The sequence below is a fragment of the Oryx dammah genome, unplaced genomic scaffold, assembly GCF_014754425.2.
Source record: "Oryx dammah isolate SB20612 unplaced genomic scaffold, SCBI_Odam_1.1 HiC_scaffold_21, whole genome shotgun sequence".
Lineage (NCBI taxonomy): Eukaryota > Metazoa > Chordata > Mammalia > Artiodactyla > Bovidae > Oryx > Oryx dammah.
The window spans coordinates 13,971,293-13,993,345 of record NW_024070205.1 but is presented as its reverse complement, the minus strand read 5'-3'; the positions used below and the strand labels follow the sequence as shown (position 1 = coordinate 13,993,345).

At 38.4% G+C, this 22,053-nt stretch overlaps 1 protein-coding gene across 1 annotated transcript in view; it reads left to right on the top strand.

Moving 5' to 3' along the window:
* HMCN1 (hemicentin 1) overlaps positions 1-22,053 on the top strand; it is a 551,984-nt gene that overhangs the window by 247,104 nt on the left and 282,827 nt on the right. Inside the window, exons 12-14 of the mRNA XM_040263800.1 lie at positions 13,064-13,205; positions 14,967-15,094; positions 17,574-17,687. Coding sequence (XP_040119734.1) covers positions 13,064-13,205; positions 14,967-15,094; positions 17,574-17,687 — 384 coding nt within the window. The remainder of the gene's footprint in view (positions 1-13,063; positions 13,206-14,966; positions 15,095-17,573; positions 17,688-22,053) is intronic.

Below are 22,053 nucleotides of genomic sequence, written 5' to 3'. Positions count from 1 at the left end.
ACACATGCATAACCTCCCCCATTATGAACAGCCCCCACCAGAGTGGAGCATTTGTTACAGATGGATGAACCTGCATTAACACACCATACTCATCCAAGGTCCATAGTTGACATTAGTGCTCACTTTTGGTGTTCTACACTCTGTGGGTTTGGCAAATGTCTAGTAATATGGATTCATCATTACAGTAACCACGCAGAGTATTTTAACTGCCTAAATATCCTCTCTGCTCTGCCTGTTCATTTGTTTCTCCCACCTCCCCAACCCCTTGAAACTACTCATCTTTTTACGATCTCTATACTTTTGCCTTTTCAAAATGTCATAAATTTGGAATCATTCAGTAAGTACCCATTAGTGATTGGTTCCTTTCACTGAAATTCCTCCATGTCTTTTCATAGCTTGATTGCTCATTTCTTTTTAACACTGAATAATATTCTATTGTCTGAATGTACTTAATAAACTTTTTATACTCAAAAGGTATTCTTGTCATACTTTATTCTGAATTAGGAGTTCTAAGTACAATAACTTTATAGAAAGCTTTAATAGTATCCTTCTAGATGCCAAAAAGTAATAATGGTAATTATGATTTGCCTCTACCCCCTCAAGTTAAATGAGACTATATTGATATGTCTAAATTTGCCCTTCCTCTTTACTTTGGAAATTCTGTGATTGGGGGAAATTGTTATAAAGACCCCCGCAACAGGCAATGCAAGTTATCATTTAGCTGAAGATTTTCTAAGAAAAAACTAAATTAAAAATTCTTTCTTTCTTATGAATCATATTTATTGTCTTAATCTGTTTTGGCTAATCATCCAAAAAAGCTCCCGAATTCATGACTTCTTGTGGTTGTTGTTAAGGAAAGAAAAAAATATAGTATTAAATGGAAATAAGGATAATGTGTAATAATTTTACATTAGGAATTATCTAAAATGGGTATCAAGTCAGCAAACATTTGGTACATTTACATATCCCTGTATTTTATATTGGAAAAATAAAAGCTGTAAATTTTAAAGAAGTCTTGATGCATGTATGTATGCCATTAAGATTTTGTCGTTAAAAGAGAATGTGACTTAAATTTATCATTGCTTATCTCTGAAATTATCGCCTTTCTATTTTAAAATTTTTATTTTATTTTTTTACCTTTGGCTGTGCTGAGTCTTTGTTGCTGTGTGCAGGCTTTCCCTAGTGTGGCGAGTGGTGGCTACTCCCCTTGAGGTGTGTGGGCCCCTCATTGTGGTAGCTTCTCCTGTTGCAGCTCAAGGACTTCAGCAGTTGTGGTGCGTGGACTTAGTTGCTCCATGGCAGGTAGGATCTTCACAGACCAGGGATCAAACCTGGCTCAGTGGTTACTGGACCCCCAGGGAAGTCCCTGCCTTTGTCTTATTAACTGAATTGCATAACCACACTGGGATATGGGTGCAGAATAGTTTGCAAATCTAGCATATAACTGTCAATATTTAGTCTTCACCTGTTTAAATTGAATTAAGCTAAATCAGTGTGTTTTACTGCTGTTGTACCCACCTACTGATAAGTCATTGAGTTAGTGACCTTCTCTTGAGATTTAATATTTTTTCGCTAGTCCAACACTGTCCACAAAAACGTTTTATAATGATGGAAATGTTGTGTATCTGTGCTGTCCCACATAATAGCTACCAGCTGTATGTGGCAGTAGAGTATTTGAACTATGCCTAGTGTACCTAAGGAGCCTGTTTGTGAAATTTGATTGAGCTTTAGGATTTTTAAATTTGAATTTAAATAGGCATGAAGGTAGTGGAGAAGGAAATGGCAAGCCACTCCAGTGTTCTTGCCTGGAGAATCCCAGGGATGGCGGAGCCTGGTGGGCTGCCATCTGTGGGGTCGCACAGAGTCGGACACGACTGAAGTGATTTAGTAGCAGCAGCAGCAGCAGCAGGTAGTGGATACAACACTAGTTTTTCTGGAGAAAAAAAGGCAGATAGAGGAAGAGTAGAAATTTAGGAAACTTGTTGCTACTGCCATGTAGAATAACCACTATCATAATTCGTTTGAGTTACTGCCATTCAGCAATAATTCTACCATTTTGGAAAAGTTGTAGCCAGGCCTTCATATTTCCACTGATGAGATTTCATTTGAAACTGATGCATTTGACTCCATATCTTTGGAATTTCAGTACTCTTGACTCATTGCCTAGGTCTCTTTTGTTTGTTTGGCTGACTGGTTAGTTTTCAATTTTCATCCTTTGCTTTTTGAAAAGAATCCCTGGCGACTTATGCAAGCTGACTAGTAGTCCTGAAAAAACTTAAAAATCTTAATATATTCCATTGCCGTTTCTACTCATTGGAGATTGAGGAAAAGTTGAGTGAACAAGCTTATCTGTCTACATCATTCTTAGAGACATTGTGTTAGTTTCATTATGCAAACTTCACATTTTAAAATTAGTTACCACTAAATCTAGCTAGAGTTATCTTCCTACTCACAAACTGAAGTAATAATACATTTTCAAACAATATCAATATGTTTTAAATAAATGAGCTGTATAGGTAGATATGCATCTTTTAGAATAGGACACAGCTATTAACTACAGTTCTCAGCACTCTCAATGAGAGTCATTATGTAACCGATAGATTCTGTAAAATACATTTCAGGCTGAAGGACTCCATGGAAATGAAGTTCAGTAATTAAATACTAATTATTTTCCAACTTCTCATGTAGCATGGCTTGATGTTAAGTCATGCCGATATTTTAAGGGAATATATTATTCACAAAGAAAAATATATTGGGGAACAGTTGCAAAACAGTTTTATTATGTGTTCAGAAATGCTAGTCAGTTAAGTGGTTGGACTGAATGTTGGTTTTAATTATCTGTAAAATTAGGATCTTTACTTAGCTTTTCTTGTGAGACCTCAAGTAAGAAAAGAAACAATACTAAAAACTAGTTAATGGAGTATCTTTCTTTTCATCAGAGTCTTAATTCCTCATGACATAAAGTTATCGTTAGGAACATTTAGAAGTTTGGTAATCTTACATCCCAGAGATCAATTTACAGCCTTGAAATACTTTTTTTTTTAAGAATGTAATTTTTATGCCTATGTAGACAATTGATAATCCGTTGTTCTGTTAGGTTCACTGGGGGCATAAATCCTTTTGGAGGAGGGAAATAAAAGCTTCTAAAACTTTACAGTCCTGTTTCTTTTGAACAGGAAAGTTATTGAGGCAAAAATCCCTTCATGGTTGATTCTGTTAATCTAATTTGCTTTGGGGAGAAGGAAAGCTCTAGACCAGGAAGTAGGGTGCTTGAGATCTATTTTCAGGAGTAATGCCTCTCTCTCTCTCTCTACCCCCCCTCCCCACTTCTCTCTCTTTTCACCCCCTCCTCACCCACCTTTTCCCCAGGCCACACAAACACAATGCATCAGTTTTTAACATTGAATTTTCCCATGCCTTTTTTATTTATGGACATCTATATAGGACATATTTTCTACAGTCTGATGATGGAATCAGTGGGTGATTGGCAATGGTAATAGGGATCTGTGTGAATGATCTAATGGGAAATTTCAAGTTCAAATGGAATTATCCCGGATGTAATGATGTTTTTCTGCCAAGGTGCCTCTCATTTACCCTATGCATGGTTAGTTCAGTTCTTCACTGCCCCTCGTATCACTACCTTTTGTTATTTCTACTGGCATTATCCTTATCCTCTTCATGATGCACATGCCTAAACTAAATCCATAAAAATTCTCTTTTTATGGACTTCCTTTCTTCTGATTTTGTTGCCCCACCCTACTCCATAGTACCATCAGGTGAATTTCCCCTAAATATTAATTTAAATGTCCATCTATTCAAACACTTTTTGTGGTTTCCTGATTACCTTGGAATAAAATTTACACTCCAGAGCCTTCCACAAGCTAACTTTCTTTTAATAATACTTTCAGTATTTTGTCTTCACACACACTTTATTCACATAAAACCATGTATGGTGAATAAAAAAAATAAAAATGTTTCCTTTCAATATTTGAAAACTATTTACCCTAAAAGAATTGGATATTCATATGCCTTTTCTTTTATTCAGATTTCCTTAATCTGGGTAGCTGAATACTTGAACTTGCTTTTTGAGGGTTCACCTCTAATTATTGATGACAAGTAGATAATCTATTAGATTAAATCTTTTATCCATAGAATATTACTGATGCTGCTATATTTCATGTCAGATTAGTATCAGGCAGATAATTTTTGGTGGTTATATATGAGATTTGAATTTTTCATTGTATAGAATTTCTCAAAAAGAAAGATAGGTGCTACTCTTATCCTGTCTTCAAGTTTCCAGAACTGAGGTTTTGTTTTTTTCAATTTTTTAAGTCTGTTGAATTTGTTACATTATTGGCTTCTGTAGTTTTTATGTTCTGGAATTTTGGCTGCAAGACATGGGATCTTAGCTCTCCATCAGGGATTGAACCCTCAACCCCTGCATCGGGAGGTGAAGTCTTGGCCACTGAACCACCAGGGAATGCCCTGGAACTTGAGTTTTTCTGGTCACTGAATGTTTTCTCTCGCGCTCCAAGTTCATTGTACCTGCAGTGAATTCTTGTTTCCTAGTGTATCTGGTGGGCGGCAGCCCATGGGGGTGTCACAGAGAGTTGGACATAGCTGAGCACATGTGTGCGCGCACGCGCACACACACACACACACACACACACAGCTGAGTGCACACAGATATACACATACACATTTCAACTCTAGCCCCTGCCCTGTTTCTTTCCACCACTATGGGCTTTCCCTCAATTCCACTTCTCATACTTGAGTCACAGGCATGTCCTGACTGCCTCCAAGTTACATCATTTTCATTCTAGCTCCATGGCTTAGCTCACAGAGTGGTTTGACTTTCATTCTCCCTACCTATATCCTGTGGTTGTTCAGTCGCCAAGTCATGTCTAACTCTTTGCGACCCCATGCTCTGCAGCATGCCAGGCTTCCCTGTCCCTTACCATCTCCTGGAGTCCACTTATATCCTACCTGTAATGAAGTGCTAAGCTCTCCTTTCTGAATATTGTTAATCTTTTTAACTGGTATTCTGTAGAACTTTTATTTTTTTGCTACGCAGTTCTGCACTTAAAGTCATGATAAATTTCATGTATCATGAAATTTTGTTTTCCCCTAATCATATTCTATGCACTATGAAATACTACCCTTTAAAAAAATCATAATGCCTTGTACAGAGAGAAAAACACAATTGTACCCAATAGATGTATACTCCTCAATTGCTGAATGGGCTTCAGAATAACAATAACAGACTCTTAGGAACATTGAGGTCACCAACCTTACCTTTGATGTTTCCGTATTAACTTCAATGGATTATTTGAATCACATCAACAATTTTAGATTTCATTATATAGGTGCTTTCTTTTCCTGTTACAGCACATGCCAGTATACGATTGCTTACAAAACCAAAATCTGATAATTATCTGGTGAAAAAATTTATAGAGATGTTATCATTAAGGTATCATCTAGATCACTAACTTAAGAATTCTATCCTGTGAGTTTTGCAAAATTTTATGATAGGCTGAAACAATTGATCACTTCTAAGGTGTCACAGTGGCCACTGTATTTCCAAATGCTTTTTACTTGTCAGGATTAGGAATAAAAATTAGAAAAAAGTGGAGTGGTATTTATTTATATGTAATGGGTTTTAAATTTTGTTTAAAACAGACCTGGGACATCCCTGGTGGTCCAGTGGTTAAGACTCCACACTTCCAATGCAAGGGGTGTGGGTTTGATCCCTGGTTGGGAAAAGAAAATCCCACATGCTGCACAGAGTGGCCTAAAGATTAAGTAAAATAAAACAAACAAAAACCAAAACGAGACTCTCTTCCTGTTTTTCTGGGAAAAGAAAAAATCTTCTGTTGACTCCATTGACTGCTCCTTTATGAGGAAGATTTTTGAAGCTGAACACAGGCATCCTGGTGAAATTTGAGCACAGTCACTGTAGAGCTGACGTTTCCTCCACAATCACGTGCTGCCACATGGAACTCAAAGGGCAGACAAAGCCTCCTTTCCTCCTCCTATGTCTGTATGAACACGAGACGTATTCGTCTTCTGTGGTGTCAGGAAAGGGCAGATATCTGTCACTAATTACACCATGGCACTGGAGAGAATTTTGCAATAAAAAAGGAAAGAAATATTTCTCAAGCTGATTGATGAAGTAAGTCCCTAATGACCAGAATTACTTCACTAAGATTGAAATTGATATTATCAGAACCATATGCTCATTACATCATCATAACTCTTTTTTAGCATGTGCCAGGTGGCATAGGTATTAGTCTTTTTTCATCAGTAAAACTAAATTTGTCTATTTTTATTGAAATTTCTAATATATTTTGAATATCTGGAAGCATCTCAAATTTCAGAGGAATCAAGTAACATATGATAAGTATTATCTGTTACTGGGATGTGTGACTGAATACTATATGGAAACCTAAGATTTGTGATCAAGTTTCATGTGTAAATGTCTGGATAATACATTTGTACATACATATTTTAAATACTGTGGTACTTATTCTATCATTCTTTGTCATACTTTGCCATATAATGGAATATAAATAATAGCAAAAATTACAGACAGCCTATTATTTGTCAGGAATTTTTAAAGTTTTATGTATACAATGGACTTCCCCTGTGGCTCGGATTGTAAAGAATCTGCCTGCAGTGCAGGAGACCTGGGTTCAATTCCTAGGTTTGGAAGATCCCCTGGAGAAGAGAATGGCTACCCATATCAGTATTCTTGCCTGAAGAATTCCATGGACAGAGGAGTCTGGCAGGCTTCATTCAGTCCATGGGGTTGCAAAGAGTTGGACATGACTGAGAAACTAACACTTTCACTTTTCATGTTTTTGGTATATTAGTTCCACAATAACCCTATGAGTTAAGATACCTTTATTATCTCCATTAAAGTATACATCAGATGCCATGGATTCAGTTCAGTTCATTTCATTCACTCAGTTGTGTCTGACTCTTTGAGACTCCATGAACTGCTTCCCTGTCAATCACCAACTCCCAGAGCTTGCTTAAACTCAAGTGCATCGAGTTGATGATGCCATCCAACCATCTCATCCTCTGTCGTCCCCTTCTCCTCCTGCTTTCAATCTTTCCCAGCATCAGGGTCTTTTCCAATGAGTCAGTTCTTTGCATCAGGTAGCCTAAGTATTGGAGTTTCAGCTTCAGCATCAGTCCTTCCAATGAATATTCAGGACTGATTTCCTTTAGGATGGATTGGTTTGATCTCCTTGCAGTCCAAGGGACTCTCAAGAGTCTTCTCCAACACCACAGTTCAAAAGCATCAATTCTTCAGCGCTCAGCTTTCTTCACAGTCCAACTCTCACATCCATACATGACTACTGCAAAGACCATAGCTTTGACTAGACACCATGTTTTGACTTTGACACCATGGATTATTTAACCATTTTGAGTCTTAGTTATTTTTTGTTTTAACCTGTAAAGTGACAATAGTGCTTCACAGGGTTATTGAGGAAAACAAATGGTGGATCTGGAGTTAGATACTTGGCACATAGGTACTCAGTAACTTCTGCCCTCCTTCCTGTTTCAATGAACTGACTATTAGAAAGAGATTTAGTCCCTAATTGTATATAATACACTTTTGTGTACAATATTCTGTGAGATCTTTGAGGTCACCGAGTGTCAGAAACATAGTAGGTACTCAGTAAATATTTGTTTTGTGAAAGGATGAAAGCAGATTTTCCCAAGTACTCTCAATATACCAGTGGTGAAAAATATGTTAAGTTATTGTTTAAGTAATTCAAATCATTACTGATGTCTGATTAAACCACCTTGAAGAGAAAGGCCTTAAGTGTTGTCTTTGATAATTTCCTACCAGAGGCATAACATCAACAAATCAGACCCAATTACCAATTTTGCCTCCTGTGAATGAAGATGATGTTGGAGATTTTTAAGACTTTGTTGAGATTTTATCTTCCTTGGTCTTTGCAGTTGGAGCCGTGGCTGTTTTCATGCTCTTCTTATATAAGATGCATTTTGCCAATTTGAGCAGTAATGACACCTAAGTCTTAGAGTAGTATTTTTCATTCCTAGTATCCTAATCTATGTTTAACATTTTAAAATCATTGGTGGAGAATTACGAAAACTTTCATATTTCTCTTTTGTTGTGGTTAAATATAAAGAATGAATTAATGCCTTGTTACCTAACAGAGTGCCACATTCTCATTGCTTTGGCTAATGAGCAGCAAGTTGTTATTTAGGATTTGGTGCTGATGGCTGGTGGTGGTGGTGGTGATGATAACGGCAATGACTGTGGTATTGAAATGAGGTTGAAAACCAACTAAGAATGGATTACTTCTCCTCAAAGCCTAAAAGTGGACTCTGGACTTTGATGGAATTGAACTTCTTACTTCATGAGAACTATCTTATTAAAACAAGATGAGCTTTATTCCTCTAGGAATTAAAAAAAAAAATCTAACAGTTGAAATAATTGTGTTGAGAGATGCCAGTCTCTCCTAGCAAGAATCCCACTGGGAGGCTCTGTAGTTCGGATATCAAAGTGAAAATAAATGTCAGTTACCCAAACCAAGATGTAGAGAGCTAAGAGGTCATTTCTCCAATAAAACTTGGATATAGAGTACATCCTTATTTAACCTGATCAAGTAAAAGTTGAATCATTCTGATCATTTTTATTCAACAGTTATTTGGTCAAAATGCAATTATGAGTGCCTATGTTTGTTCGTATTCTTTCTGATTTTCTTATTGTCAGTAGAAATATTCTATCCAGGGCAGTGGTAAATTTCTCACCTTCTGTGGGATGATGTCATCCCATCTGTATGTTGCACACAGACTTACTTCATGACCCTGAACAGCACCCTATATCCAGGCTTTATTGGAGAAATGACCTCTTAGCTCACTACATCCTGGTTTGGGTAACTGACATTTATTTTCACTTTGATATCTGAACAACAGAGCCTACCAGTGGGATTCTTGCTGGGACTGACGCCAGGCCAGTTTTGGCAAAGGCCACTGGAAGGCATCGTGTTTAGCCAAAAGTCCCAGGAGCTGCTGAATCTTTGTAGCAATCCTATGTCAAAATGAGGTAGATATGAGAAACCTTTTATTTGGGGAAGGTGGGAGTAAATGTGGGTATTCAAAAAATTCCAAAGAGAAACAAGTGTTCGTTTTTTCCCGCTTCTTCCCCTGAAGACTGTCCACAGCTCTCCCACACGTGTACTACTCCAGCATTTCAGAATTGATGGACTCCAGATGGAATCACAGTTTGGACTTACTGGCTATGGCTAGTCTGCCCTTGACCTCACATGTTTCTCCAGCCCTCTGTTCACTAAGAGGAAACCATAGAATAGTATTAGCTATCAACCAAGTCTGCTCGCCGGAAAAACCCTTAAGCATTAACTTCAAAGACAAAATTATTTGAAAAACACAGTATAAACAGGAAAAAAAAGGGGAGTGAGTGATTAGGAGCTGCTAGCAATTAGGCACTAATTAAGTTTGTTCCATGGTATAGCTGCCCAGTGGCACCATTTGTATCTCTTTCAAATGTATGGGGATTCCTCAGGCTAGCGTTTCTTGGTGAAGCTAAACCACAATTTGCAGACTAACTTATTATGAAGATACACCACAAATATATCCAGATCTAACTGATTAACTGAATTCTCAAATTCATTTGTAGTAAAAACTTGGTTACGTGGAAAGCTGACACCCTGTTTGGCTTATCAGTGTATCCCTGTAAGTTAGCACAGAGCCTGGAACATAATAATTGTGCAAAAAGCATATTATTAATTTATTTTTGTTAATACTCATGACATCTATTTCAGACATCATGCAAATGAATTTATTTTTTATCTTATTGAGTGGGGCAATAAGTTTACACAAAGTAAATTATTTAAACTACCAGTTATAAAACAAATAAGTCACAGGGATATATGTACAGCAAAGGGAATGTAGTTAGTAATCTAACAAATTTGTGTGGTGTTTAACTATAAAAATAATCATGTTATACACCTGACATTAATATATTTTAAGTCAATTATACTTCAATAAAATGTAAAAAAAAAATAAGCGGGCTTTAAAGAGAAAGGCAATCATTAAATATTTCTTTGATGATACCTTTGTTGATGATTAATTCTTACTCTGAAGTAGTATAGATGTAAAACGTGTAATTGATTAGACCAGCCTTATCAGCATCCCATTTACCCCAGAGAATTCTTGTATCCTTTTAGATAATAAATTTCTGATTTAATGTTTCATTTTTGAAGGTTTTTTTTTTCTGCCACAGAAGTAAAATGTAATATGCACTTTGAATAATGGATATTTTCTGTTAAGTTGAGCTGTTGTGAATCCATGGGCATGAGGTAGATGATCAATATAGCCAGATCTTGAGAGGTTGGCAGGCATAACAATTCTCAGAACCAAGTTAGAGTTTAGGAATGACCTGTGTTCCCTCAATGGTTTTAAGTCTCTGTTATTTACAAGTCACTGGACAATGTGAAAGGGATGTTAAATATTGTGGAGTATACTGGGATATGGAATAATATAAAAGACATGGCCTCAACCTCAGCAAAATTTATAAAAAATTTATTAAAAAGGGAAAGAACAATTCAAACAAAGCAGGCTGCTGTCAGGACAAGTTTGGTTCTCAACCTGTGTTCACTGTATAGAAAGAGGCAAAAGGCTCTGTCTGGAGACCTTACCTGAAAACAGGTTTATATTGAAGTTCCAGACAAACAGGTGGAAGCCAGTGGTCATCTAGTTTGAGCAGAGTAGCAAGGGTCCCCGTGGTAACCAGTGGAGACACTGAAACATTTGGATCAGATTCATTTTACTCTCAAAAGCAATTTACCTATCATGCTTTCATTGCTTTTGGTGTCTCTCCTACACTGATGGGGCCAGATCCCTGATGGAGAGTACCCTAAGAGCTCCTTCCCAGCCAGAGCCCAGGGGGGAAGCCTAAGGCCAGTGTCATCGAGGCTTCAAGGGCACCAGCACACGCGTGTGGTCCCAGTTCCGCCTTGGCCGTGGTGCTCTTGCTGTGGCTGACTGCTCACTGCTGCTGCTGTTGCGCTTGTGCAGCCGAGCTGCATGGGCCAAGTTCTGAGCCAGGATCGCCTTTATACTGCCTGCCCTGCTTCATGACCATCACTGTGGCTATGCTCACCTGCCTGCCTGCTAGGTCAGCATGGTCAGGTAGTAGAGAATGTGAGTATCGTCAGGTGGTTCATCCAGTCCTTCAGGTATATATGTTCAAGTCTATATTCCCGTTCACTTAGAGATAAAGGGCCACCAGAAGCTGGAGGTGGACCACTTCTGTGTCCTCGTTTCTAACCACGAGAGCATCCTGGGCATTGTGGGTCTCAAGGAGGACCTTCCCAAGTGTTGCCAAGCAGGAGCTGCTCTTCACAGGGCACATGGGCCTGACCATGTACCTCGGGGCATCTTCATTGCTGATGCAGATAATCAGTAAACAGTCTATAATAGGAAAAGAAGAGAGTTTTATTCAAGTCAAATTGAGGACAGTGGCCTTGGAGACACAGAATCAAGAAACATTTGAATTGTGTTCTGCCTGACTACAAAATGAGGGAGGCTTATATAGGCAAAAACCACAGTATTGCATCAGTTGTTTGTCAAGATTAGGACTGGAACTGGCAAGAAGTAGGGATGCTTATTAAGCAAGGGTTGTTTGGGGAGCGAGTTGGTTGCATAGTTACAAGGGGAGACCTTCAGACCATAAGGTTGCAGCTGGCAACTGCGAGTAGATGTTTTGAGAACAGCTGTTGGTGTCCTTGAGTCTGATGCAGTTCGGAAGATTCACGTTCTTGGTGATGCAGGAGCTTGTCTGAAACCACATCAACAGCGGCCACCTGTCTCCATTTTGAAGGCTTGAACCACAGTTACTCCATTTTGATTTTTTCAACACATTCTTTAATGGTTAAAGCAGATGTACAATGCATGTTTGATAATCCATCGACAGGCTCTTCTCACTAGCATAAAGTTCAAGCCAGATTGTGTATAAGCCAGAATGACTTTGCCATCCCTCAATATGTGACCATTTCTTCCATCGTCATCCGGCAGTGCTCCAGGACCTGATGGCCCACGTGGTCTAGTGCGTGGTCAGGGAGAACCTTGAAGTGTGGTGCTGGTCCCCGTGCACTCAGAGTGACGATAGGGTTCTGCTGCCTTTTGAGGAAGGAGGCTTCTCCTTGGTGATCTAAGTCCGTTTGTCCCTTCCCTCCGTGTTGAACTCCACCTTCTTCTACACCGCAAGAGGAGAGTCTTGGCCTTGTGAACCATTAAGCTGGAGGTGCTGAACGCCACCCATACCAGCAGCCTCCCTGTGGCTGATGTCACCAAGGTCATGGACACCTGCTGCCAGGCCATGAGGACCACCTGGCTAGAGAATGGACGGAGGAATCCCCGCCCCAGGACCTCATATCACTGTCATAATCCTGCTGCTCTCCTCCTTGCATTCAAGGGGCAGGAAAGTGGAGGCCTCTTCCTGTCATTGACATCAGATCCAGACTCCTGATGTGCCCTCAAAGGAGAGTGTGCCAGGCCCTTGCCAAGCTCTGAAGGCAAGGCCTTGCCCACTCTCATGCTTCACGATCTGGGAGTAGGAGCAAGCCTGCTATTCCAGTGGGCTGACAGGGCTTGGCTGAGCTACACGACCTTGGGATGAATGACCAGAGATGAAGCCCTCTGTGGTCCTCCCCAGGCCTGTGGGGTACAGAGTCAAGCTTTGGGGTCCCAGCCCCAGCCTGCATCAGTCTTTCATGGAGAGGAGGGGCTCTGGAGAAGTGAGGAGAGCAGACCCTGGTCTCATACAACTTGGGCTGCCGAAAGCTGGAAAACAGGGTCTGCATTCCTTGCCCGCCTTGGGGAGCATGTCTGCTGAGTAACTGCAGCTTTTTTGTTATTGTTCATAAACAAACTCCTGGAAGTGCAAAATAAATAAATGTTTATAAAGTAAAGGTGTGGTGGTGATAAGTCTGCAAATCTGCTAACAGAGGAAGCTCCTGACATCACTGGCATTTCATGCTGTGTGTTTTCTTTTTATCTGCAGAACCGCCCAAAGTCACTGTGATGCCCAAGAATCAGTCCTTCACAGGTGGATCTGAGGTCTCCATCATGTGTTCTGTAACAGGTTATCCCAAACCAAAGATCTCCTGGACCATGAATGATATGTTTATCATGGGTTCACACAGGTACTGGGTTTGTATCACGTTCTTTGTTTTTACTGAGTAAGAGGAGTTGATGAAATTTCTGGTCAGAACTAATCTGACTAAATCTCTGGGATTAAGGGAGGTTTGACCCAAATCTGCAGCTCTAGATTTTCTCAATAGGCCAGGAAATGTCCATAAAGTAATAAGTGATGGATGTCTAGAGTTTGAGGTTCTTGAATGTTGAATTCAACAGCTAGAACTGAGTGTTTCCTCACTTTGCTTTGTAAACAGAACAGGGTAACAGTTGATTTACCATGAATAATTGTGTGCTAAGTCACTTCAGTTGTGTCTGACTCTCTGTGACCCTATGGATTGTTGCCCACCAGGATCCTCTACCCATGGGATTCTTTAGCCAGGAGTACTGGAGTGGTTTGCCATGCCCTTCCTCTAGGGATTCTTCCTGACGCAGGCATTGAACTGGCATCCCTTACGTCTCCTGTATTGGCAGGCACATTCTTTACCACTAACACCACCTGGGAAGCCCATGAATAACTGAAATGGGGATAATAAACTTTCTGTGGGTAAATTGATGTGCATTTAACCCATCCACTAAAGGCTTGGTCCTGGGATTTGACAGAAGAGAGAGGCAGAAGCAAAGGATGGGACAGTAGCTCTAATTAAAGTGTGTGCAGACTTTCTTCATAACTCATGTTCACCGTTGCCTCTCATACTACATTTCTCATTGTAGTATTTTATTCTGCTGGATGCTTTTAAAAGAAAATGAATCCTCTCATGCTCAAAGAAAGTACCGAACACCTGGGACATAAACAGTGACGTTTCCAGCCATCAGGCTCCCATTACTCTGTGTTTGTCATGAGGAGATGATCTTAGCTGTGAGCCAAATTCTGTTCCCGGTCTCTTCAGGGACTCACTTGAGACATGAGGCATTGCACCTCTCAGGCTTTCATTTTGAGGAACTGTTTAGCTTCAAGTTCACACAGAGCAAGATTGCCTGGGTGCAAACTTCGCTTCTTCCGTTTACTGACGCTGACTTGGGGCAAGTTGTATAATCTCTTTGCTCATCTGTATAACAGACAGAATAGTAGTATCTAACTCATTGGATTGTTGTTGCTGCTGCTGCTAAGTCACTTCAGTCGTGTCCGACTCTGTGAGACCCCATGGACTGCAGCCCACCAGGCTCCCCTGTCCCTGGGATTCTCCAGGCAAGAACCCTGGAGTGGGTTGCCATTTCCTTCTCCAATGCCTGAAATTGAAAAGTGAAAGTGAAGTCACTCAGTTCTGTCCGACCCTCACTGACCCCAAGGACTGCAGCCCACCAGGCTCCTCCGTCTATGGGATTTTCCAGGCAAGAGTACTGGAGTGGGTGCCATTGCCTTCTCCACATTGGATTGTTAGGAACATTTAAAACATGAATAAATGTAAAGCTGCTAGATCAGCCTTGGCACATGGCAAGTATTAGATATGTGGAACCTATTGTTATTATTCTGGAGAAGGAAATGGCAACCACTCCAGTATTCTTGCCTGGAGAATCCCATGGAGAGAGGAGCCTGGCCAGGCTACAGTCCATGGGGTCTCAAAGAGTCGGACATGACTGAAGCGACTTAACACACACACACATATTGTTATTATTACAGTGTTTCTTCTTACATAGTGATGCTATTAATCATTTTTGCAACCAGCACCAAAAGCATAACTCTAAAGTATTTGAAGATATTTGAAGGAAGTTGTTATAGTTCCTTGATCCTATTACTATTTTCAATTTTATTTTCTTTTTGTCTATAGGTATAGGATGACCTCAGAAGGTAACTTGTTTATCAAAAATGCAGTTCCCAAAGATGCAGGGATCTATGGTTGCCTGGCAAGTAATTCAGCTGGAATGGATAAACAGACTTCTATCCTCAGATACATTGGCAAGTATAATCAGTTTAAAAGCCAGTTCAAATAGGATGAACATCATATCAAGCAATGTAAAAGTGCTTTTTAAAAAAATTAATATTGGAATGAGTCATATCCAGTTGTATAATTTTTTATGTGTCTCACATACTGATTAAAGCAAATATTTTAACTAATTTAAGTTAAAAGTTCAGAAAATGAATAGCTTCATTATTCAACAGAAATCAGAGAAGATTCCAGATTATGGAAGAGTTTCTGATTGTCCATAGAGTTCTGTCCTTCCATGGTTGATCTGTTCTTTGTAATGTTTTACTTACAAATCAACAGATTCTGTATTTTTCTTAGTTTACCTCAACTTTTGTTTTACATTTTCCACTTATGTCCATATATGTTTGAATTTATATATTCGTACACAAATGCATATATATGAAATTGTTTATAACATTTATATTATAATTAAATATTCATAACACTTCTGTCACTATCTAGATATTATTTTTGCTTTTCATCTTCAGTTTTTCCCCTCCAAACTCAAATATTTATTGAAGGTAAATATTTTATTTTTCTTATAATAATAATAAATACTATCATGACAACTTTTCTATAATATCACATATTCTAACATGTATAATGTAATCTAATCTATTATACATAAGCATATATTCTAATAATATATAATAGAATATTTATTTTAATTTGACGTTTCTTAGACAGAGGACATGGGCATTACATACTCAATCGCAGTTTGTAAAATGTAAATAATTAGTGACTAACAATTCACTATTTCTCTCATTTTTATTTACCATAATTCATAGTAAGGTATGTGGAGAGGAAGGAGTATAAAAGAGTCATAATAAAGACTGAGAATTATAGAGGGTATGTATAGATGAGGGAGGTAACAGAAGTGTCACAAATACTCAGCCTAAAAGCCTGGGAAGAGTGGTTTCATTTGTAGAAATTAGAAAGGCAGGTGGTGAATAAGTTTTTGAAGGGAAAATGGGCTTAGGTTTAGAGATGACAGTGAAAATCAATCACAAAACACCCATGTGGAGAGAGACCAGACAGTTGGGAATGGGATTTGCATTACAGAAATGAATTTTGGTTAATTCACAAAGAAACCAAAATGTTCCACCCATTTATTTAACTTATTAATCACTCAAAGTATGTAAAATGCTATGCTAGAGATTCTGGGGTGTAAAATTTAAAAAAAAAGGACATTATGAGGCCCTTATTTTTCAAGAGCATGAATAATGAAAGTAGATATACATAAAGAAATATAATAAGGAAGACACATAAGCATTAACGTGGGAGGCTGGCAGAGGGAAGATTAATAATTCCAGATGGGGAATTTGCAAGCATTTCTCAAAGGAGACAGGACTTAAGCTCAGTCTGGAATAATGAGTGGGATTTAAAGAGTTGTGACAGAGGGTGTCAGGCAGAGGAAACAACTTTAGCAAAAGTAGGAAGACGGAGAGAATAGAGCATGTTTTGAAACAAGTGTAGCTCCATACCTGTGGCAAGTCAGGAAGCGTAAAGGGGGTGAAATTCAAGAAAAAGCCATGCACCAATTTAAGTTTCGAAAGCCAGACTAGGAAATTATGAAATGCAATCACGGAAGTTTTCTAGCCAGGTAGAAACATGATCTTTGCGAACTTAACTCTTGGCTTTGTTTAAAACTACCTCAGTTGAAGTTGGAAAGACCTAAAATGTTCAGTTCATTTAAAAAAATGGGTGCATAAACTGAAGTATTAGGTAAAAGGGTGAATCAAACAGAGCTAAGGAAAGAAACTTAGAGAATGTCTGTATTTAACATCAAAGGGGGAAATAGAGTCAAAAGTGGGAGACTGCTTCTTATAGGTGCAAAGTTTAGCCTTAAGTAAGCGTTAGTTGCTCAGTCATGTCCTACTCTCTTCGATCCCATAGACTGTAGCTCCCCAAGCTCTTCTGTCCATGGAATTCTCTAGGCAAGAATATTGGAGTGGGTTGCCATTTTCTTTTCCAGGGGACCTTCCCAACCCAGGGATTGAACCTAGGTCTCCCCCTTTGTGGGCAGATTCTTTACCATCTGAGCTACAGAGAGGAACCCCCCAAAAATCTTAACCTTAAAGAACAACTGTCTCTGTACATAGACATGAATATCCTTAAAGTCATGTAGAAAATGTGGATCAGTTAATTGAAATCTGCATCAGTTGTGCACCTTTCAAAATGTATATCTCAGAGAAAATTGTGCATCAATTAATATCCTAAATTTTTAGACTCTGTTTTAGCAGAATTATTTTCACCTGATATTCTTTTGGTTTTTATAGATGATCTTTTATCACATACATCACTGTGCATATACATTAGAAGAGTTTATTTCTATTTATTATAAATATTGAGATGGCCACAAGCACATAAATAATGATCATTTTTTTAATAGCTTCATTTAGTAAACATAAACAGGTTGCACGTGGCATTGTGCTAGGTTTTAACTGTTTGCTTGTTTGTTGTTTTCAGAAGCCCCGAAGTTGATTGTAGTTCAGAGTGAGCTCTTGGTTGCCCTGGGGGATACAACAGTTATGGAATGTAAAACCTCTGGTGTTCCTCCACCTCAAGTTAAATGGTTCAAAGGTACATTTCTTAAGTATGTTCATGTCTGATTCACTTAGTATTGCTTTCTCTTTTAGATAAAAATAATTTGTTAAAAATTTGTTTTGGTGTGTGACTTAGCAGCCCCATAAAATGTGTTTATGGTCTCACTAGAGACGGCAGTTTAACATGCTGCACTCTGAATTTCAGCATTTGACATCTGGTGTGGATTATAGAACCGTTAAAATCAAAGCAGGAAAACTTCTCCTCTGTTAATCCAGCTGAACATTCTCTTTGTTAGTTTAGGATTGTTTCCTGTAGAAAACTGTCCAGGAATACTCAGTTCATGTTTAAAATAGCTTCTCTGATTTCAGTTCACTTTGCTTAGGCTCTCACAATTAGGAAGTTTCCTAGATTCTGCAGGATACTTTTCTATAAAGTGGTCAAATAAAGACTCATGTTAAAGCTTACAATTGAATAACATTTGTGATTTAAAGACAAATGTATTTTGTGGTCAGCTTTATCATGCGTGGTAGATGTTTATGTCAAGTATAGAAATTATCTGCCCCTATTTGTGACATAAAGGTTCTGTCTCTGTGATTCTGTAAAAAAATAATAATAATGTGCTGCTTGTCCTTGGTGAAAATGCCCTTGGGCCCTGGTCCAGGCTCAGATGCTGACAGTGGCTATCTCTGCAGAATGTCCCGCTCCTGTTTCTCTCAGTTTTTCCAGTCTATGAGAAAGAAAAATCCCTACAAACACCCTGAGAGGGGAGGTTGCTAGGATTATTGAGATGCTGTTTGCAAAATACTCTTTAATCTTCAGATGAAAAATGCTAAATAGTACAAAGCACTATTGTTATGATTCTGTTTGTTAAATCACAGACATTCCCATAGCAACAGGTTGATGTCATAATCACAAAATTGTGAATTCACCTCGGGTTCAAACTCTTGGGGAACATGAGGTGAAGAACATGAAGCTTTATGCAGAAAGCAAATACTTTCAATAACATAAATCAGAAACAGGGAGGGAAACAAGGAGATAATGTCATTTTTCATAGTTTTCCTTGTTAAATGATTTTTAAGTCTTTGTGTTTTCTCTGATAAGAAAGCATTTGTGGATTTGCTTCTTAATTAGGTTTCAGTTCTATTTCAGTCAAAAAAAATGAATTTCCCTTATTTGAAATGCTTAAATCTTTAACTTTCAAATGAAATAGATAATAGTTTCAAACTCGCATCTTAAAGAAACCAAGAAAAAATGTGTTATAGAGGTAGTTCTCTTTTTTAATTTTCACCAGTAGTTTATATTAAAAATAAAAATGTTTTAAAAACTAATAGAACCTGCTGATTTCTCTGCCTGTGTAGAGCTGAGTCACAGAAAGAGTGTTTTATGCTCTCAAATTGGGGCTACTCTCCTGAATAACTTTGTATGTCAGTTTTGGTCCCACAGATACCTTGGGATCTAAATGAGGAGTTAGGGAACCAGGCAACCACCACCTGGAAGATTCTAGAATTAACTGTGCATTTGTTTCTCTTCTCGACTAGAGACACTGGAGTTCAATGGGTCAAGTAAACCCCATCTCATTTCTCTGTTCAAATTATGCCCCAGCAGAGCTAGCATGTGGGCATTAAGCACTGACAGAAGATTATGGAGGACCTGCATTTTGTGCAGCAACACACACAACTGCCCTGAGCCCCAGGATCACTGGCTCTCCCAGTCACAGGCAGGCAATTTATTCCATAGGCAGAGTCTGGATCATAAAGAGAAAAGCCAGAAGACAAACTATTTTACCTGCAAACTGGCTTGAAAAAAGAAAGGGGTGGGGGGCAGCTGGACCTTCCTTGTCCACCTCTGCTGGGATCAGACACCAGCAAAATTAGGAAAATCCCTCATTGGGGAAACTACAGGTGATTAGTTCTTTCCCTAACCATAAGAATAACCTTTTGGTCATGCCTTTTTTTTTCCCCCCAGGCAGTTCTGATTTAAACAGACGGTACAGCATTATTAACTCTATGCACTGTTGCACAGCAAATCTCTAGAACTCATTCATCTTGTGGGACTGAAACTTTAAGCCTGTTGAACAATGACTTCCCATTTCCCCTGCCCTGCAGCCTTTGGCAGCCACCATTCTTTAACAAGTGGTATTTCATTCAGACCATTGGAGAAAAGGAATCTCACACATACAAATGCCCACCAAAATTTTAGATATTAGAAACGAGCAACATAAGGTGGGTTCAAAGAAAGAATCAAGGATACTATTAAAATATTGTATGAAGGGTATTTGTGGCAAAATAGTAAAGAAGTTGGATTTCTTTAGATTGGTGTTTATTAAAGTATAGTTGGGAATCCCTGGAGGTTCCCACCAACTCTTTTCAGGTCCATGAGATCAAAATTATTTTCCTGATTATACAAAATTGTTATTTGACTTTTTCACACGCATTGTCTTATGAGTGATTCGTGAAGTTTTAGGAACTGTGTAACATATGATATCCAGTAGAGTGAATGCAGAAGCAAAAAAGAACACTCAACAGTCTTTTTTTAAGAAGCTAGACAGTCTAGAGATTTGCAAAAATGTGAAACAATGCAACTTTTCTCACAAAATTTCTCTAGTTCGGGGAAATATTATTTTTTATAAGGTAGATTTATGTTAAAATGTCCTGAATTACTAGAAAATAAGTGCATATGCTTTTAAACTTTTCACTTTCTTTTCTAAAATGCTGCTTCTGCTGCTGCTAAGTTGCTTCAGTTGTGTCCAACTCTGTGTGACCCCATAGACCGCAGCCCACCATACTCCTCTGTCCCTGGGATTCTCCAGGCAAGAATACTGGAGTGGGTTGCCATTTCCTTCTCCAATGCATGCATGCATGCTGAGTCGCTTCAGTCGTGTCCGACTCTGTGTGACCCCATGAACAGCAGCCCACCGGGCTCCTCTGTCCATGGCTTTCTCCAGGCAAGAATATTGGAGTGGGTTGCCAGTTCCTTAGTACAAATAAATATAATCTACATAAACAAAAACTCACTGAAGTCCCTGATAATTTTTAAGAGTGTAAAAAGAGTCTTGAGACAAACATTTTTGAGAACCAATAAAGAACTTTCAACAGTTTAAAGGATCTTATGTCATGGATAAATTATCTATTAGTCTTTATGTCCATAGATGCCAAAATCTAATTTAAACGAAAGCAGAAAGTATCCTCCTTAGTGGATAATGATTGTTTGAAATCCTAGAATGTCAGCAAAATTTATATACTATAATGTATGTGAATATTCTTCTAATCTTATCTAATATTAAAATTAAAGATTTACTCCCCCAATCATCTTCATCTCAAAGTTCTGTATTTCTTTATGGCTTTATAGCAATACTTTGATTGCTAATTGTTCAGTAGAAATCAAGAGAGATTATCAAAATATGATCAGTATGTAAACTTGATATAACTGGTGTTTTCCAATTTTTATTTTGTTTCATTACTGCTATTTTTAAAATACTTTTATTAAAAAAAATGCTAGCAAAAAGGTCTTTATTTCATCCTGTTATGTCCTGTGACATATACAGAAAAAACTAAGGAAGAAATAAAATGCAAAACTCTAAATGCGTTTTAGTCCAAACATTTTAATGCTTGATGAACAGCTTGGTCACATTGCATCCTCCCCTAGTGGGAGGAAGGTTTATGTCAACATCATCTGCTTTTACTTATGAAAATTTCCCAGAGGCACATAGACAAGGCTTTAGCTGCTTCTCTCATTCTCGCATGGTATGCAGTAGCCAGCTTAAAAGGATGATTGAGGTTTTAAATGTTGGAATGCTGAAAAATACTTTATTTTTGGCACTCACGGTTGCTAATGTAATTTTTTTGTTTTGAAATTTATGGCATCTTTGACCTCATCTCCTCCTCAAATTATAAAAACAAAATGAGAATTTGTTTGTCACCCTAAGTCTGTTGGTTGTTGCTTTGTATAGTGTTCTAGAGAATTACTAGCTCTAGGGTTTTAGCCTGTTAAAAGTTAAGGGACACAGATGTAGAATACAAGCTTATGGTTACCAAGGGGGAAACAGAAGGATGGCATAAATTGGGAGATTACGATTGACATATATGTACTATTATTAATATATGTATATATTAATAGATAACTAATAACCTACCGTATAGCATGGGGAGCCTTTCTCAACACTCTGTAATGACTTATATGGGAAAAGAATTTGAGAAAGAGTGGCCATGTGTATATGTGTAACTGATTCACTTTGCTGTACAGCAAAAGCTAACACAACATTGTAAATCAGTTGTACTCAAATAAAAATTAGTTTAAGAAGCTAAGGGAGTTACTTCTGCAGTCCTCAGTCCCAAGACACATGGCTAAGCCAGTAAATGGCATTTTGGAGAGTATTTCTTCAGACTTGACATCTGGCATGCTG